Source organism: Podarcis filfolensis (genome assembly GCF_964270895.1).
Source record: "Podarcis filfolensis genome assembly, chromosome: 4".
Classification (NCBI taxonomy): domain Eukaryota; kingdom Metazoa; phylum Chordata; class Lepidosauria; order Squamata; family Lacertidae; genus Podarcis; species Podarcis filfolensis.
The window spans coordinates 81864066-81883575 of record NC_139607.1 but is presented as its reverse complement, the minus strand read 5'-3'; the positions used below and the strand labels follow the sequence as shown (position 1 = coordinate 81883575).

At 45.3% G+C, this 19510-nt stretch overlaps 1 protein-coding gene and 2 long non-coding RNA genes across 7 annotated transcripts in view; 1 reads left to right on the top strand and 2 right to left on the bottom strand.

Annotated features, from left to right (window-relative positions):
* The window catches only part of LOC310760633, a 141296-nt gene that overhangs the window by 14092 nt on the left and 107694 nt on the right, over window positions 1–19510 (bottom strand). The window lies entirely within an intron of this gene.
* Window positions 7937–13151, top strand: LOC310760586. The gene is made up of 2 exons (XR_014547022.1): window positions 7937–8261; window positions 12477–13151. It is a non-coding gene; the product is annotated as an uncharacterized lncRNA (long non-coding RNA).
* The window catches only part of ARHGAP20 (Rho GTPase activating protein 20), a 77345-nt gene continuing 73369 nt past the window's right edge, over window positions 15535–19510 (bottom strand). For 4 of the 5 annotated variants that reach the window (XM_083609145.1, XM_083609149.1, XM_083609147.1 and 1 more), the window contains exons 12-15: window positions 19042–19151; window positions 18471–18660; window positions 16314–16428; window positions 15536–15878 (exon numbers count right to left, since the gene is read on the bottom strand). In XM_083609145.1, the coding sequence (XP_083465271.1) occupies window positions 15619–15878; window positions 16314–16428; window positions 18471–18660; window positions 19042–19151 (675 nt within the window). In that variant the 3' untranslated portion in view covers window positions 15536–15618. Of the gene's footprint in view, window positions 15879–16313; window positions 16429–18470; window positions 18661–19041; window positions 19152–19510 lie in introns of all 5 variants that reach the window. The other variant, XM_083609146.1, reaches the window with a different exon arrangement.

The following is a 19510-nucleotide window of genomic DNA, read 5'->3' as shown; positions in this document are numbered from 1 at the left end:
GAAATAGGTTTCTTATTAGGTAAAGAATTAAACATCTCTCTCTTGCAAAGCCAGTGCATTTAAAATTAATTGCCTGGTTTTCTGCCTTGGAAATTTAAGATCTTGAAGATTATTCTGTGTGCCATGAAGGAGAATAAGTTACCCTTTGTTCTTAGGGCACAGCAATTTTCTTTCTGCTTCCCAACTTACCGCTGGTGTAGTGTAAAGGGAAGGTTTGTCTAGGTTTGCTGTTTGAAAGAACTTTGCTGTCTGGCCTTTAAACTCATCAACTCACGTGCTGAACGCTAACAAGCGTGGGGAGCAAATTGGCTCCCCTCTCTTCACCCGCCAGCCCGCCATGTCCTGCAGCAACTCTGGAGAAAGTAAAGGCCGCTGCTGCTGCTGCTGCTCGCTGGCCTAATGAGGAGACAGACTAGAAGTCTCTCCATTCAATTTTCTCCTTGGCTTTGGGCAGAGAGAGCAGCTCGGCTTGCTCCGTTGGGCTAATTTCCCAGCCAGCAGCCGATGCAGCATTCCTACTGCGAGATGGGGAGCGGAAGAAAATTGCAGAATAAATTGGAGCGATGCGGGATGAGTTGACATTTCCTCTGAGTAATTCTCATGGGAGGAGTCCAAGACTTCTAGCCATCAAAGGCCCCGTAGGCACAGAAGGAGGCGGCTGCAGTCGAATATGATAATACTCTGTCTAGCCTGACTTCAGGGCTTCATGTCTGGCAAGCTGCGAGTTCCTTTGCATGTTTTAGAAAGCCGGTTTCGGTCGAGATGGAAAGAAATGTTCTTGTGCTGCAAGATCTGAGTTGGCAACAAAAGCCTCTTTCCTCTTTCTACCTTTAGTTCTCCTTGCTTCGTGTGCATAGGCAAGCTGGCCATCTCCTATTAACAATGCTCTCCATGTCAGTTTTACCACAGAGACTTCCTCCTTTCTGTTAAAGTGTTAATAGAGTCACTTCCCTTCTTTATAAGCCAATGAAACTGCTTAAATGGCAAGAGCCTTGGAACTTGCCCTTGTACAGAGGCAATTCAATGTAACAGCTGAAGGGTGCACCAGTTCTGAGAGAGGCTGGTTTGGGTTACTTTTACAAGAGGGGTGCTTTGTGGAGGAGATGGCAGGGAGGGTTGGCCTAGCTTCTCCCCCCCCACCTCTCAATAATAATAATAATAATAATAATAATAATAATAATAATAATAATTTATTATTTATACCCTGCCCATCTGGCTGGGTTTCCCCAGCCACTCTGGGCGGCTTCCAACAAAACACTAAAATACAATAACCTATTAAACATTAAAAGCTTCCCTAAACAGACCTAAATAGACTACTGACAGGAGCGAGCAGCAGCAAACCACACTGCGCAAATTGGAGATAACTATTAGCAAAAACAGGATCAGCACAGGAGTGTCAGGCCTAATGAGAACAGCAACTCATATTCTGGCAGATCTTGCCCCCATGAAGCAGTTGCTGAGACTGAAAGTCCCCACCTCCCCACAGCTGCCTAAGTCCCCTCCTCTTCCAGGTTTTCCCCAAGCAATTTGAGACTGGGCCTGTATGAACTTATGCTCCACCCTCTGTGTGCCTCTCCTGGTTCTGGGAGGGGAGCTTGTTGCAGCAGGAGGGGGAGACACCCATGCAGCTTCTCCAGCCAGACCCATCTCTGCCTCTTGGCTTACCTCCTCTTCTGCTTCAGCTTCTGGGCTCCTCCTGCCATACTCATTTCTCACCAAGCCCTGTTACCTCATCAGCTTCTGACACCTCCTCTTCATAGCCTTCTCCCTCTAACCACTCATTGTTTTCCCATCACTCCTCCCTGGACTCTGAGCCTTCTTCCCTGGGGGGGGGGGAGGGTTGTTCGTGGTCTCCCAGCTGGTTCCTCCCATCATTGCTCTGTGTCCAACCAGTCCATGACATCTGCCTGTAACTTAAGTCCTGGTGGAATTCCGCAGCACTGCATGACCAAACACTGGTCTACCTTAGCTTTCCATCACAGCTACCTTCCTGGGTGGGCGAGCCCCATCTGCTTCACCTTCAAGTAGAGAACGGTCCTCTGATAGGCCTTCAAAGGACTCCTGGCAAAGGCATCTTCTCAGAGTGATAGACTGGAGACTCATTTTGATTGGCTGCAGGTACAGCTAGTACTTAGGGAAAAAGAAAAGCAGTCAAAAGCTGAGGTACTTGGCGTTCAGCTGGATAGAAGTATAGCCTCTTAACTCTGTGTAATTTGCCCTGAGGAAATATCTACAGCCAGGGGAGGAAGTCTTTGAGCTGGGGGATAGATTGAAAGACAGGGTTTCCTGTGTTTTTTAAGAACAAACAGACAATTGAGAACTGGGATGTTGAATTTGAGAAAGGAGAAGTGGAGTTGTAAGGGAATGCTGTACTTGGGTCTCAATTCAGTCAGAAGGGGATACCTCTTCTGAAGAGAAAAGAAGAATCCCAAACTAGTTAGGAGGCGTGTTGTCTCCCCTGGTCTGGTATACTAATAGAGGAGCCTCCGGAGTATAGATTTGTAGAAGGTAGGGAAATTGACAGAGTATCAACTTGTCTCAGAACCCAAGTATTAAGACCTATGCTGCAACATCTCTGCAAATAGTTGGAAAATTATCATAATGCCTGTTGCCTACTAATCCTATTAATCCTATCAATCTCCAAAGTCACTTGCTGGCCCCCCTAGTATGAAGGAAGGTGAGAATTGTGTGTCAATGTACAGTTATATTTGTTAGCCACAAGATTGGACTCTGCTTCTCCGCGTGCCCCTTGTAGGTGTCTGTCTCTAGACATCTCTCTAGCTTTGGTCCATTGCCTGATCTTGTCGCTAAAACTGCTTCAAATGGCATACCACTTCCAGAGCTATCACTTAGCAAGAATATGTCTTCCTCTGACAAGCCTCTGCTTACGGGGAGCTGGCACTGAAAGGAACGTAAATATGCCCACAGGGCAGTTAATGCTGTGTATTCAGCTGACTCGGACATCCAGCCAGCCACCGGTCTCCTGCGTTGTGCCCAGGAGGTGACTTTGACACTTCCACTGGTGTCTCTTTCCAAAGAACTGGACCATCCATCCCTACTGGAAATGCTTTTCAGAAAAGACAGGGGCCAGAGGGGTGATGCTATCCACCCTGTTAGTGAAAGTCAACATATCGCAGGAGTCAAGGAAGAGGGCAGCCCAGACGGATCATATTTGTTGGAGACTTGATGATGCCTGCTTTGCTGTAAAGATGGCCGAGGTCATGGCTGTTGCTCTTTTAAATATCCACTTTGAAAAGATTACCCTGCCTCCAAAATGTAATAGTTGGACAGATAGATAAGGTTCCCACCCCCTCCTCAGAAAAGTATTCAAGGTTCAAAGGGGGTGAAGTAACACATTCAGACCAGGACTTGCGTCTTGAAAGCAGGGCAACATAAACGCTCTAATTTCTGTCCCAAAGTAGGCTCTGAAAGCAGAGTTTTGCACGTTTTCAGCACAGTCCTGTTTGAATCAGGCGAAAAGCCAATAGTGGAAAGTGCTTATGGCTGTGTACCTATGACATGATTATTCTCTTCCAAAGCAACTACTCTATTCCAAACTTAAAAATGGAAAGTGTCATGCTGGTGGTCAATAAAAGAGGTTCAATGACTCTCTCAAGGCAAATCTTTAAAAATGTAGTATAAACACCGACAACTGTGAAACACTGGTCTGCAAGCGCTCCAGTTGGAGAACAGCCTTTACCAAAGGTGTAATGGGCTTTGAAGACACTCAAACTCAGGACAAAAGGGAGAAATGTGCTAAGAGGAATGCACACTTGGCAAACTCTCACCATGATCAACTCTCGCCCAGAAACCCCACTTTGGAAGGATATGTTGATCCAGAATTGGTCTGCATAGTCACTTGCGGACTCACTGTTAAGACCGTGTCTCTGGAAGACAATCTTACTCAGCTATGAGTGGTCGCCAAAGAAAAATAATAAATCACCAAAACATGTCTGCCTCTACTCTCCCACAAGCCCTTGGCCAGTTTGTTGGATTTTTTAAAAAATAATAGAATTGTAGAGTTGATTGTTTGCCTTTGTTTTAATATGAAGCATAAATGTGCATATGGTGTCTTAACCAATATTTTTAAGGTACATAGCCTACCTGCAGGAGGTGTGGCGGAGCAAACCTGATAGCAGTGTTGCTGTGCTCATCTTACTTATGGGCTTACCGTAGGCATCTGGCTGACCATTTGGAGAACAGGATACTGGACCACATGGGTTGCTGGCCTGATCCTGCAAGGTTCTTATGTTCGAACAGGAAGCAACATTTGCCATGTTGATACATTTGCTTGCAAGGTAAATTGCAAAGGGAGACACAACCTGCAGGTGAGTGGTCTCCTGGATTTTGCTGTGAAAGTGTTGCATCTGCCTTGTCCTCCAGATAATCAGGGCAGCCTTTGCCAACCTGGTTCCTTCCAGAATAGCAGACGAGGTGTAATACTGTAGCATCTGACCAACAGCTGATGTTGGAGGAAAACATCAGTCAACAAACAAGCAATGGCATATTACTATGGATATGCAAATGTTGATAATGTAGTGAGACACATCAGCCTTCACAACAAGGATGGTGGAGAGATACCAACCCCAGAGCCATTGTTCTGGGGAGAGGACCGAAGGGCCCAGCAGGATGGGAATTTATCCCTACCCTGAACACGCAGGGCCAAGCGCCACCATTGGTTAGTTGGTCCCGCGCCCAGGGAAATGCCCTGTAATTCCTGCCACCATTGGCCAATTTGGTGGCAGGAGGATGATCTGGCCTGCAATAGGCCAGTTCAGAGAGGAGGCTTGGGAGCCTGCCCACAAAGCAAGAAGGGGCAAATGGACTTCTGCGGAGAGGCCCCTGAATAATTCAATCAAACAAAAGTGACAAGGATGTAGAAGTGATTTGCCAAATTTCAAAGCGGCAACTCTTTACAATTATTCACTGCTAGGAGATGAATTTAAACATCTCTATTGTTTACTCATGTCTTCTATATTTATTTGTTGGGGGCGGGGAGGTCTTGTCTCATCTATGTCATATTTATTCAGTCTGCTAATGGAAACAAATGTCTATGCGCTCGGGCCTGCAGGGTTGGCCGTAGGAGCTAATAAGTATTCAACTTGTCAACCTTCTCCTGCCTGACACAGAAACACACTCTTCAGCCAGAAGCGTCGCTGCTGAATGACTGATGCGTAAAACAGAAGGGAGGCGATTCTGTCATTCCCCAGAGCGGCAAACTATCACAGCGTATAAAATGAGCAAATATGTGTGACACATTGGGGCGGGGGTAGTCTTAGAAACAAAAATCTGATCGGCACGGAGCAGGGAAGTGGCAGCCATCAATTATCTGCTACCTTTAGGACCATAGGGAAAATAATGTGTGTTTTGTCTTAGGCACAATTAGGATACACAAAGATGTCAAAACCTTTGACTGGGCCAGAATCTCACTCAGCGAGACCAGGCTAGTAGTGGTTTAATTTTCCTTTGCTGCTTGCAGTTCTATAGTGTCTTCCCACTACATCTGAGGCACCAGCTTGCCTAACGTGGATATGTTAGTTTTGAGCCACATGCTAGTCTGGGAGAGGTATTGGAATTCCCAAATATGAGTCGGTGAAGCATCCCTACTACGCAATGCATAGGTTGCCTGGGAAAAGGTTCTATATATGCTACACTTTGGGAGACATTTGTTCCTTCTTTAGCACAAGCCCATCAGCAGTTTTTGCAATCTGGTGCCAGGCTATGTACAACACCGCCGTGTCGTGTGCTGTTAACACGACGGCTCGCAATGCGACTCAACAGTGCAGACCACAGCTTTCGGTTTGCTTCACATCACTGTGAGTGACGGCCCAATCTGCTGAGTGTAATGTTGGATTTGCATGGGGGTCAACAAGGGATTGACAGCCTCTGCTGCCCATGTTATTTCAGCTGGCTCGGAAACCATAGCGGCAGAACAAGACATGGGCAGGCAGGGTCACAGGAAGCTCCTTGACCTACATTGCCTACCAAGTGTTGAAACAGAAAAGTCCTATTGCGTAGCTGTTTGCCCGCATACCCAGCTTTACAACTGCCTCCCAACTTCTGCTGATTTATTTAAATATCTGTAGTCTACTTTTCATAAGGATGCCAGGCATGAACTCAGCAGTTCACCTAGGGCAGGAACTAGCCATCACTTCAGCAAATGCACATTCCCAGACTCTCTTCAGGAGATAATGTATGGCAAGGGTACACTTGCAGGGGAGAATTGGTGAACAAAGAGAAAGGTGTACTTGAAGTCTTCCTGTGCCTGCTAATTCTCACCCTAGAGGATGATTTCAGAGCCTGGCTGGGTGGTGGGATGATTAAAAATAACTCACTTGGGGAAATAGGAGTGAGAGGAAGATTACACATTGACCCAACCACGCCTGCCTATCAATTCTCCCCTGCCAATAACCTGCAGTAATGTTATACAAAGGAAACATGCCATTGTAAGTTGCATTTTACCCTTAGGCAAGTCTCCATCTCATAGAATCATAGACTCTCACAACCTCAGCCCTGTGGCCAGGCCAGAATTACAAAAAGCCCCCCAGGCAAAGATGTGGAAGATGCCTAGTGTGTGCAATAGCAAAAAGAAAAGAAAAAGTCATTTTGCTGAGATCTCTTAATGCTTTGACATATTCTTCTCTCCCCACCCAGCCACTCACTCATTCAACTATGCTTTATTCAGCTTTGCTAGGGTCTGAAGATAGCATTTATTATAAAACAAAAAAACCCAATGTGTCAGTCCTTCCCTAAATACACCTGGTGAGTCCATATCTGAAGCGCATTTAAACAGGAGAGTTCCCTGACCTACAGGCAGCGTCCCTCAGGTGGAGAGCTAGGCGTGTCGGCCTCCACAAATGTTTTCACTTTGCTAGTACAGCTGCAATATTGTTGTCACAGTGGATACACAGACTAATTCATCCACATTTACACAGAAGGGGGGGTCTGCATCATTCTTGGGTTCCAAATGGGACACGTCTACCACATGAGGCCTATTAAGCTTGGCACATGAGCTCAATTTGTTAATGTGAATTGTATGCTGAACATGGACTTCCCTTCAACGCGAGGGCTGCCCTGGGCTTCCATCACATCAAAATCTTTCTGTGGCTTGACTGAAAATGTCAACTGTTTCTAGGGGACAAGTAGGCGGGTACCTGTTTCTAGGGGACAACCAGCCCTAGCCAAGCTTAAATAGTCCAGAATTTAGCCATTCAGTGACCTTATTTAAGAGACACGTTTTCAAAACAGAAAACATTTCCCTTCACTTGATCCTGTTGTCACTTACTATTCAAGTCAAATAACCTGTTATGAAATGCATTCTGCCGAATGTGCCTGTAATTCCAATGTTGCCACAGGAGTGAAATTCTGACGCAATCATATTTTATACTTAACCACAGTGACCTTGGTTTACAGAGGAGAAGTCAAAACTGGAGACCCTGGTGAAGTTTTTGAATACTCAATGCTGGGTTTCACAACAATTCCCTCAATGTGCTCAGGCAATGCTCTTAACCTCTTGTCTACTATTTCCTCATATATGGAATGAGGCTGCTGGGAGGATGAGCAAATATAAAATATTACTCTTTTTTCTCTTCTTTTTTACCAAACTAAGATAAGAAGGGAAGTATCTCTAAAGTTTTCATTGGCATACTTGTTTTTTTTTTTTGGGGGGGGGGGTTGGAAATAGATTAACATTGGTTGTATTTGCAAAAGGAAAAAAAAACAATTTCTTTATGAAAATATAAGCTAACCTATTCAAAATAAAAGAAAACAAATATTAATGCTAGATATTTCCTTGCCGGAACTATTCACCACAGGCAAAACTAGATGCGATAGTAAAAGTCTGGCTGCAACTGCATGTTCAGTATTAAGTCTTAACATCTGGAAGAACTGACCTCATAGCATGACATCATAATGATATTCTTCACTTGTGGCCCATAGCAACCAATGATGTGATAGGTAGTTTTCACTTGATCATCACCATCAGGTATCTTGCCGAACAAATTCAGAATAAACTGTGCTGGAGCACCACATATACAAAGATGATGTTCTACAGGTCAGCCCAGACTCTGAGCTCTTCATCTGAGGTCCTCCCTTCATGTGCCTCCTGTGTGAGAAGTTCGGATGGTGGCAACACAAGCATGGGCTTTCTCTGAGGTGGCTCCCCGCTTGTGGAACGCTCTTCCCAGGGAGACTCACCTGGCACCTTCACTACACAGCTTTAACCGCCAAGGAAAAACATTCCTTCTTTCTCAGGGCTTGGGGTAAGTAAACAATTGATGACCTTTAAAACTGTGTGTGTGGCTTATTGCTTTTGTTTGTTACTATGGTGTGCATTTTTGTGTTTTCATATTGTAAACCGCCCTGTGATCTTTGGATGAAGGGCGGCATGGGAATTCAGTAAATAAAAACAAGTAATTTTGCTGTAATGTCACTTTAAAATAGGCCTATTGTGTTTTGCCAGCAAAATGTTTTAATCTGCAGGACCCTGATTTATGTTATGTTTCTCCTGGCAGCTACAAATCCGAGCAAATATTGCCACTCAAATAGTAACCGAATCTGCTCAGGCTTTGTATTGAGAATTCGTTTTTCCTTTCAAAGCGTTTGGCCTGGTTGTGTCTGTTTCATCACAGCCAGAGGGTGATGGATATCCCACCTTCCCTCTTAATCTATCACAGTTTTGCAAGTCCAGAATACATTTCACATGTTGTCAGCATGCAGCACCAAGGCTATATACATTTGCAAGTATGTAATTATCAGCTGGCTGGTAAATCGTTGCCCACCCCTCCCCTCCCCTTACATAAAAACAACACATTTCATTTATAGTCATAGTGCTTAATATTGTGTTTAATCAAATATGATCAATGGTGCCCACCTGCTGTTGCAGCTGATGTTGATAAATGCACAGGAAGTGTACTTTGAAACAGAGGATGTAAGGTATTTTGTAAGTAATGAGCATCGTATATATTTACATCATATTTGGGATGTAAATTTCTTGTTGGGGGAGGGGTAGTAACTCTGGTGGGGGGACATATTGTGCTGCTTCTGGGGTAGTTTGTCCACCTTTGGTCTCTACCCTGCTCTCAGCTCACACCTGTAGCTCCTAGAAGCTGTCAGCATACGACAGCAGCCACACCCCGGGAATGGCTTCGATTGGCCATTTAAACGAAGTGAGGGTAGCTGATGGGTCTCAAATCCATGGTTGAGTTAGGGACTTCCCCTGCATGCAAGCTTTGACCAATTGAGCAGACGGGACCAATACTGGTGTGCTGGTCCTGAGGGTTAACCGTGCGGAAAGGTCTGTGTCTAGTCCGAGGTCGAGGGTGCGGTATGGAGGCTGTCCGTCAAAGCTGAAGCGGGGTCCAAGGCAGGGAGTCGGGTGAGGTCAGGAACTCTGACAGAAGAGCGGGACAGGGTGCAGGCAGGAACAGGCTACCAACAATGTTGCTCCCACAACTTGGGACTGGGGCTGGCTGGCTTTTATCTGCCCTGAGGCATAGGGTGGCCCCGGTCCACAGGTGACTCGCCTCTCCTCGCCTGGAGGCGAACACTCCTCCTGTGGGAACTTAGTTCCCTCCACCTCTCTGCCCTGAACCTCTGCAGCTGAGGAGAGGCTGGAGGGTTACCGGACCCAGAGGCAACCTCAGCTTCCCCTGACGGGGCTGAGAGTGGAGCACCTGCAGGCAATGGGTCCTCCATCACCTCAGGAGCCAGAGCAGACTCAGCTGGTGCCTGCACCTGAGGATCCAGCACAGGTGAGGACCCTTCAGGCTCAGGCCCCAGGCCCGGCTCAGCTGGTTCTGGAGGCGGGGACTCCTGTGCAGGCAGGGATTCCTCAGGTTCAGCCTCCGAGTCTGAATCCCAGGCCATCACAACTGGGTTCACTGATCAAGAAGGCACGTGGTGTGGAGGGAAGTGAGGGACAGTTGGGGCTCATCAACCTGGAAAGGTATCCCATCCAGGAGAAAGAAAACTCTGACCCTAAACATCCGCTGCCTTGTGGGATATCTTCGGGAGAAGGAAAGACTAAGGAGTAAATCCTACACAAATCTGGCATCCAGACCATCCCCAAGATGGTTGGTTGGCACCTAGTACGCCTCCTTCGGGAAAGTCCTGAAGCCAAGTTGGTGCCAAATGTATTGCTCTGCTTTGCTTTGGACCACATCATTGAGGTCGAGAGGGGGGTCTTGTTGCCTGGGCAGCCCAGGACCTCTATACACACTGGGGAGGTCACTTCAGTGCCCCTAATGCAGTGGTTTGATTTCACCCCGAGAAACGCATTCCGTTGTCTCTCGAGACAGATGGATGCCAACTATTCGAGATCAGACTTTCCTGCCAGCTATTTCAAAGACCATATTTCTGCCTGCGGAAACTATGAAAGTGAACTTACTTTAGTGGAGATTTCTCAGGCAGTATGCACTAGGGATGTAGCCTTCCCTCTTATTGGTTTTTTCCAGCAGAAGAAACACAGTTTGCTTTCCTACAGTGAAGGCTGGTTGCCCACAGAGCTATGGGGGCGGAATGCAGGGAGGCTAACTGTAGGTGGCGCCAGAGTCAATGACAGACAGAGAAAACCAGCCCTACTTTGGCCCTCCCTGCAGTTCTACACAAGGGTTTAAGAAGGAGGAAGCCGACCATAGCTAGAGCCACCCCCTGGACTAGTTGTATGTAAGAGCAATTGAACTGGGATCCAATTTCATACCACTGAGATAGCTCAAGTTAATGCATGAAGGGGTTAAGATTGTAGAGTTCTGTTCCTAGACTTGGCTGGGTCATGCCCCCTCTTCTCTGTGAGGAAGTGAAGCTGCTTCTATTCCCATTGTCTTACTCTCTCTCCACACCATGTAACCGACCAAGACGGACATGTCTGAAGTTGGTCCAAGTTCAGACTGCATGTTTGAAACTACATTCTGCTTGTTGCACACAAGTAATCTACTTATGTTATCCTTGCTGCTGCATGGAATAACACATGAACCTGATCTTTGGATTTAATAAGTAAAGCTTCTAAGCTTTTCAACAGTGTGTGGCCTGTTCATTGCTAGAGGGGTAGAGAGAGGGGCAAGAGCTTTAAAGCAGACTAAACAGGATATGCAAAAGGGCTGAACAATCTATATTCCACACTATGGTGCTGCTTAAGCCCAAGAGTGCTTTAAAATCTGCTAAGGGCTCTGTCCTGCTGGAAAGTGTGCAAAGCCGCACATTTTGAATCTAGACACTCAGCTAATTCTTTTTTTAATTACTCACACATGGGTCAGCTCTATTTCCCACCTAAACAGAGCCTTAACCCATGAAACAAGACAAAGGGCAAAACAATTTTAAGCCATTTTAGTAGATCTCCTTGGAAAATCAGGAATGAGTTTTCCAGCTCCCCCTACCACAAATTTTGACACCATCCCAAACTATTACAATGAGAAAGGATAACTAGACATCCCTTCTGGATTCTTCCATATGCTCAGATAAACATATGGTATGTAGGCTGCACTGAGCCCACCAAACAACATTCCCCTCCCCTCAGGAAGTCTTTGCTAAAATGATGAGAATCTTAGCATGCCATGTTTCTGAAGCCTTACATTTTCAAGGAAAGGTCATGAAGCAACTGGTGCCAGGATTACAGCCTTTCACCCTCAGCCCAGAAGACCCCTGTTGCTTTTGATAGGTGGGTGTTTCACTGGCTGTTGTTCTGTCACGACGGCAGAGCGACTGAAACCATTCCAGGCAGGTTTAAGTAATACAAAAAGGGGAGGCAGAGGTGAAAAGGGGTAACAGAAATGAGAAGCAATTGTACCAGAGGGAGCTGCGAGGGAAAGAGAAGGAGCCACTGTTTTGCAATCTGAAAAGATAGATGGGGACTCAGTTCACATGTACACAAACCAATTTTAGACTTTCAGTTATGGATGAATGACTGGTAACGTAACTTGTGAGCCGAGTGTGATAAATACCTTGTAACTACACCATCCACTACATACTGATTGCTGTGTTCTGCAGGAGAGAGCATCCTGCAGATAACACCCTATAATAGAATCAGAGAGTTGGAAGGGACCACAAGGATCACCTAGTCTTGTCCAACCCCCTGCAATACAGGAATCTTTTGCCCAACATGGGGCTCAAACCCACAACCTGGAGATTAAGTGTCTCATGCTCTACTGCCTGAGCTATCCCAGTTTCAAGGGGTCCTTTGTCAAAATTGGGCCTTTAGGGTGGTGGCACCTACTCTTGGGAACTCCCTCCCACTGCACATTAAACGGGCGTCTTCTCCATTGGCTCTTTGGCACCTGCTAAAGGTGTTCATTTTCCAACAAGCCTTCAAAAATATTTATCCCAGTTGCTATCAGTTCTGGATCTGAGTTGATTTTATGCATGTGTTGCTCTTTTAAACTGTTTATATTTAGAGTTTTGTTTTGTCTTTTTTAAAAAAACCACACACTGTTTTTATTTGCAATTGTTTTTAAGAGTTTTTATATATGTTAATTCATCTACAGGTGTCATTATATTGCAAATTTCTCCAAGCCACCCCAAGGGAAGAGGAGAGGAGCAGATTGTTTAAACCCAGAAGTCTTTATAACAGCAATTGAAGATGGATGTCCCAACCTCCTCCTCATATTCACTGAACCAGAGGATGACCGGACATGGATCACCCTCAATATTACATGGATAACTTCCAAGTCATCCTCAGGAATATCCAGCAATGGTGTGGGGACTCTTGCATGACTGCAATTTATTTCTGTGAGGACTGCATTATTTATGAATTGTGCTCTCTATTTTCAAAGGAACGTCTCATTCTTTGAAGAGATAAACATGAAAAGTCACCAAGAAGAATGCCATTTGCCCAGCAGTTTTCATCCCAGCAGCTTTATGGCAAAAATGTTATATTTATTTCAAAATACACTACTCAATGGATACACATCACCACCAGAGCCCGAACCACCCAAAAAGTTAGCAGCGTTTTTTGCAAGTACAAAAATACACATTTATTTCAGAACATATACAATAGCAAAGTTTTATCAATATATATTATACAATCCTAAATACAATTCACAAGGGAAAGAAAAATGTAATATCCAAATTAAACACAATAAGGAGATGCACACGAAACGTGGGAGTTGTAAGGTATAGGAGGGCAGGATTTATGCTTCAATTAAAAATGTCCCTTTTTTGCTGAAGAAAATGACTTCTCCTTTCCTCTTGATTGTGCATTTTACCACCTCCACTTACATTGAATATTTGCCACAGCAGTGAAAAGAGAGCTGGGGTCTTCAATCCATCTGAGATGGGTGTAGATGCATCAGAGTGCTGTCGTGATGGAGATTTGTGGCGGAAGCCCACAGAAATGGACACTGGCTGAGATTTGGTTGGCAACTTGATTTGTTGTGGAAGATTTGTGGAAGGTCATGGGGTTATGGGGACTGATGTGGGCAAAGATGATCCAGAAAGCCATAGCAGTGAACAGAGAGATGGTGTTGAGAGCTCATTGAAGACCCTGAAGGGGAGGTGCCCAGGGATAATAAACTCACCCTTGAGCAAATAAGTAGAGGTGGTGAGAGATGGCAGTTTGATCCATCAGAGATGGGTGTAGATGCATAGCCTGATGTGGAGCACAGAGACTCATTTTCAGAGTGGGCCATATGCCTTGGAGCTTTTGGCTGAGCAAAGCAAGGAAGGAGAAGAGGAAGAAAGCTCTTCATTTCCCCCTTGCCCTTAAAAGGCGGCCTTCCTCCCTTAATCGAAGTGCTGAACATAGACCCAAGCCAGGTGCTGTCTTCAGCACTGATGGTCAATGGGTCACTGATGGAAACTTAAATGAAACTCTGCCTTAAGAGTGAAACTGCCTTAAAATAAATGTTTAGAATGTACAGGAATGGATCAGAGAAAAACTGAATAGCAAGCACATGTATAATTATTTGCAAGTGCTGTAGAATCAAAAGTTTCTCTTAAGGCAGATGTGATATACAGAATCTGACAATGGGAGGAACAAGAGGAACTTCTTGAGGGTGGACCTGCCAAGGGAGGAGCCAGTTGGAGCTTTGTAATAAACTAGGTGGTTTTCACAACTATTTTTCTTTACTTGCAGGCTTCTGTCATCGTACAGTTTCTGACAGAAAATAAATGGAGATGGTGAGAGAAGGCGGTTTGATCCATCTGAGGTGGGTGTAGATGCATCAGAGTGCTCTCCTGATGGAGATTTGGGGCGGTCCTCTGCTTCTGCAATATGATACCATGGCAATCCAAGAGTCATAAAGGCAAAATGCCAGAGATGTTTCCACACTTTCTTGGACCTTGGACCAGGGGTTGGCTCTTTCCCTGGTCTGTGTGAAGAGAGTCTGGGGTGGCCTCATCACAAAAGGCCTGCTTGTCTCCACCCAGCATGTGGGTAAAAAGCGGAGCCTCCACCATGAAAGACTCGACTCTTCCTGCTTGGAGGCTCTTTCCCTTTTTTGAAGAGACACTTATCCTTGACTTCCATTGGACCAAACGCCTTGGAGCTTCGAAAGAGCAATATGATACCATAGCTAAGGAGCCCAGACTGACCAAAACTCTGCCTTAAAATCAAGAGTCAAGGATAAGTGTCTAAAGGAAAGGCTGCTGAGCTGCCCAGCTCCCTCAGAACTACTCTTCCGGCATCCAAAGGATACGCTTGTGACTCCAAGGTTTTTTAACGGGACAGTTCTTTTCTCGTTCCATGGTGGAGGCTCTGCTTTTTAGCCACATGTTGGGGCAGAGGCCACTCCAGACTCTCTTCACGCAGGCCAGAGAAAGAGCCAACCTCTGATCCAAGGTCCAAGAAAGTGTGGAAATGTCTGTGACATTTTGCCTTTATGACTCTTGGACGGCCATGATGTCATATTGCGGAAGCAGAGGACCCCCAAATCTGCTGCACCTCATCAGGAGAACACTCTGAAAGCGAGTCTGGGTATGTCCTTTGTTTGCTGAAGAAAATGACTTCTCCTTTCCTCTTGATTGTGCATTTTACCACCTCTACTTAGACTGAATATTTGCCATAGCAGTGAAAAGAGCAGAGTTCCTTGTATTTCTCATCCCAGCTCTGTGAACAGTGGGTTTCCTTGATTCAGGCAGAGTTTCATTTAAGTTTCCATCAATGACCCCCCCCCATATCCGCCACAAATCTCCATCAGGAGAGCACTCTGATGCATCTTAAAAACAAGATCAAGAGAACAGGAGTAGGGACTCCATGTTGACCTTGAGTGACACTGATTTGGACCCACCGGAAGCAGAGGACACCCCCCCCCAATCCGCCACAAATCTCCATCAGGAGAGCACTCTGATGCATCTGTAGATGCATCAGAGTGCTCTCCTGATGGAGATTTGTGGCGGAAGCCCGCAGAAATGGACACTGGCTGAGATTTGGTTGGCAACTTGGCAGAAGATTTGTGGAGATTTGTGGAAGGTCATGGGGTTATGGGAATTGATGTGGGCAAAGACGATCCAGAAAGCCATAGCAGTGAAAAGAGAGATGCATTGAACCGCCTTCTCCCACCACCGCCACTTATTTGTTCAAGGGTGAGCTTATCATCCCTGGGCGCTTCCCCTTCAAAGTCTCCCCTTGAAGACCCTGAAGGGAAAGTGCCCAGGGATGATAAGCTCACCCTTGAGCAAATATTCAACTTAAGTGGAGGTGGTGGGAGAAGGCGGTTCGAGAGCATCAGAAATGGGTGTTGATGAATACCCAGACTCACTTTCAGAGTGCTCTCCTGACGAGGTGCAGCGGATTTGGGGGTCCTCTGCTTCCAGTAGGTCCAAATCTATGTCACTCAGGGACACCACCTCTTTGCTCCCCTCCTCTTTTTTATTGAGGTTTGCGCAGTCATTCAATTCATTTTCCAAACTGTCGGATGAGGAGTCATGCAGACGAACGGAAGAGAGATCTGCAAGAGGATGAAATAGGTGTCAGCACACCCTCAGGTGTCACTCACTCCATCAAAAGCAACATCGCTTAATTAAAACATAAGCAGAATTTTATCGACTATTTTGCAGCAGGCGACGTATTTTACCATTCTTAATTTAAATTTGGTCATTCTCACAGCCATCCTGTGATGGTTCAGAACAGAGATAGAGGAGAGTGGACTTGCTGCAGGCTGCTCAGTCAGCTTTATGAGATTTAATCTCAGGAGCCTTGCATCCAGACCACACATTGCCCACTTCCCTGTACCATACTGTGACCTGGAGACCTGCAGTACATATTACAACCACTATGGAGAAGATGCCAAACAGGCTTCCTATGGAGTCCAAGTCAAAATGCTAGATAATCACTCTCACTCTCTCTCTCTCCACTTTACTTTTTTTAAAAAAGTTTCTTTTACCTGAACTATCTTCTTGGTTGTCATTTTGGGGCATCATGGCTGCAAAGATGTAATTAATTTCATCCCCAAAAATCCTGCTTCCGTTTTGAATCATAAACTCTATGAGGACAGAAGCCTGCAAGCAAAGAAAAATAGTTGTGAAAACCACATAGTTTACTACAAAGCTCCAACTTGGCCTTCCCTTGGCAGGTCCATCCTCAAGAAGTTCCTCTTGTTCCTCCCATTATCACATTCTGTATATCACATTATGTAGCGCATCATTTTTAATTCTGGGGTTGTATGCTATATACAAATGTGCACTTATGCAAATGCCTCTTTTACAGAAAGCATATATATGTATTAGCACGAACTTTTTAAAGCAAATGAGCCTTCCTTCCAGTCCCTGCTGTTTCCTTGGCACAGGACAGGCTCTTTCCACAACGCCTTCCTCTTCTGCTTAGCGCTAGAACATTTCCCTTGCCTGCCTGCCTCCTGTCATCTGTTGTGTGCTCTCATTTCTGTGCCAGTTCTTTTCCTCCCACACAAATCCTCCTAGTTCAACCTGTTTGTTCTAGGCTGCCTCCCAAAGACTGGACTGGAATCTGAAAGTGCCCTATTAGAGTTATTGGATGCATATGGAAAGCAGGGTGGGATGACTGGTGCTCTTGACTTTAATAGCACCTAGCTGAACATCTGTGCGGGCATGTCTTTTCAGTTAACAAAAATAACATTTATTCATTTTTTGGGCAAAACAGAGCACAGGAGCCACCACTGGCTTCAGGCAAATGCATGCATTCAACAAAATAATTTGATCCCCTCTTCTTCTTCTTTTTTAAAATTAAAACACTTCAAGCTGCACACTGGAAGCTGCACATTTGGCTACTTGTCCACAAACAAAAACTCTCTGCACAGAGGGGGAAATGTCTTTCTCTCTTCCTCAAATAAAGATTCTATAAAAATGTTGATTCCTTTTTTGTGTGTGGGAGAATATGCACACAAGCAAACTCTCACTGGCTACAGTCGAGGCAGAACTTTACTACTTGATTCTGTTAACCGTACAAAAGTGGTCTTAAAGCTAATGACAGATCCATCTAAGCTTTCTGTCTCTAACAGAGACATTAAAAAGAAATGTGCATAGCTTTTGTCCTTTTTGCTACAACAGCACCTTGAAGCTGGGTGCTTGGGGGTGGTCAGTGTCATGGTGGTAGTAAGATTTCCTGAAGCTGTGCCCCTGCCCACATATTTCTGCTGCTTCTGGTGTCGGTTCACATGGTCCTACTGCCAGCAGAGGTTGCGTTCCTTGCTGCTGCCAGGGGTGGCTGGGTGGAGAAGGCTTTTTGTTCAGTGCTTCCTAGTTGCACCTCCAAAGGTGATTCCAGACAGACGGCAGAAAGCATTACTTCCTATTCCTGACCTCAATCTGAGCCATGCAGTCACATTTCTTGTCCTCGCACTAGTGTCTTCTGGATAGCAGAAACTAGGAAGAACTGAAGAAATTGCTCCAAGCAAGCAGGTAGCGCAAATGGCACCAGGAGTGAGGCAAACTCTTTGCCACTATTTGCATCCCACCTCCCATCTTGCAACTGTGCCTTCCCAGTACAAAAGTTGTACTGGGATTTTGGATCATCACAAATCTTTACTGTCTCAGTAATACAGGTTAGTAGTCAACCAAGGTTTACTCAGAATAGACCCACTGAAATTAATTGACATATTTAAGTGAGGTCCATTAATTTCCATGGGTCTACCATACGTAAAACTTAGCTGAATACTGCTCACAGGCTCATCTGTTTCTTCAAAAGCAGCTATGTATGACACCTAAATCTAAAGGCGATATCTGAAGAAGGAACAGGGTATACTATGGTACTAGGTTAGAAACTTATGATGTTCCTCACCACCACCTCCCAAGTAATGCATCTCACCAGCTTTTTGGCCAGGTGCACAGAGCAAGACCAATGAAGTAGGGAAAGTAAAACAGGTAATATAATGGTGGAAAGATGTAAACGCTGGAGCTTAAAAAGCTGGGGAAAATCAGGAGCAAGGGATTTGGGTCTGAACTCACTAAGGTTGCCCTGCCTACACAGCAAATAGCTTAATTTTAAGGCAGACTAACTGGCCCTTCTGCCACTTTATGGGAACCTCTGAGGCAGAACCTCTAAGCAGAACTGTTTCTAAGCCTACTTTCATGGTGAATTCTTCTTCAGTCCAAGAGTTTGTGGCAGCTGGTAGCCAGAGTAAGCTGGGTCCAATGCACACTGCTAAATTGAACGCAGTCATCTTATTGTCTTCAGACTGCCTTTCTATGCTGTGTAGGACTCCAAACAGGTAACGCAGCAGCATCACATTGGCTCCAGGTAGTTGTTCCATTAGCCTAGCAACACACAAAACACACAACTCTTCAGAACACAAGACTGCTTGCAAAAATTTCACTCAAGTTTCTTCCTTCTGCCATTCCCCAGCCTAGCCTCCTAGCTATGCCAATCTGGAGCCCACTTCATGGTAAGTGGAAATCCACAAAGGAAATAAATCTCCCCACATTCTGTTTTAAAGCACAGAGATCTGCACCGTGTATCTTCTTTCCTGCATGCCATGAACAGGTGAGAATATTGACCAGGGGATCAAAATGGAATGCTGAATAATCGAATCTAAATTTATAAGCTTGTCTGCAACAAGAACTGCACCTCAAACATTCTGCTTTTTTCTGGATATTCATTTTTGGAAGCAGCACAGGAGGTTACACAAACAATTCTACCTGTGGGTGCTTTTTATCTTCTCTTCATCATTCCCTTCATCCATTAAGGAAACCCACTGATCACAGAGCTGGGATGAGAAAACGCTGCCTGGGATATTACGCAAAAAATCCTAAGGAAGAAGGAAGAAAAGTTTGGATGAGCAACCATTTGTGGGGGACTGTTTCATAAGAAGTAAACCATGGAACTGCTGGAACAAAATCCCTGTAGACCATAAGATTGTCTACTAGTGCATCATTGAATAATTTTGGTCCTGTCTGAACCATTTTGATTGCTATGGATGGATTTGCATCATTTCTCACAGAGTAAATGAAACAGTAGCTAATTACTTCATAATGCTAAGAACAGCCCTGCTGGACCAAAGGTCTGTTTAGCCCAGCATTCTGCTTGCACAGCGGTCAACTAGATTCCTATGGGAAGCTCATGAGCAGGGCATGAGTGCAACAGCACCTTCACTGGTTTGAGACTGAA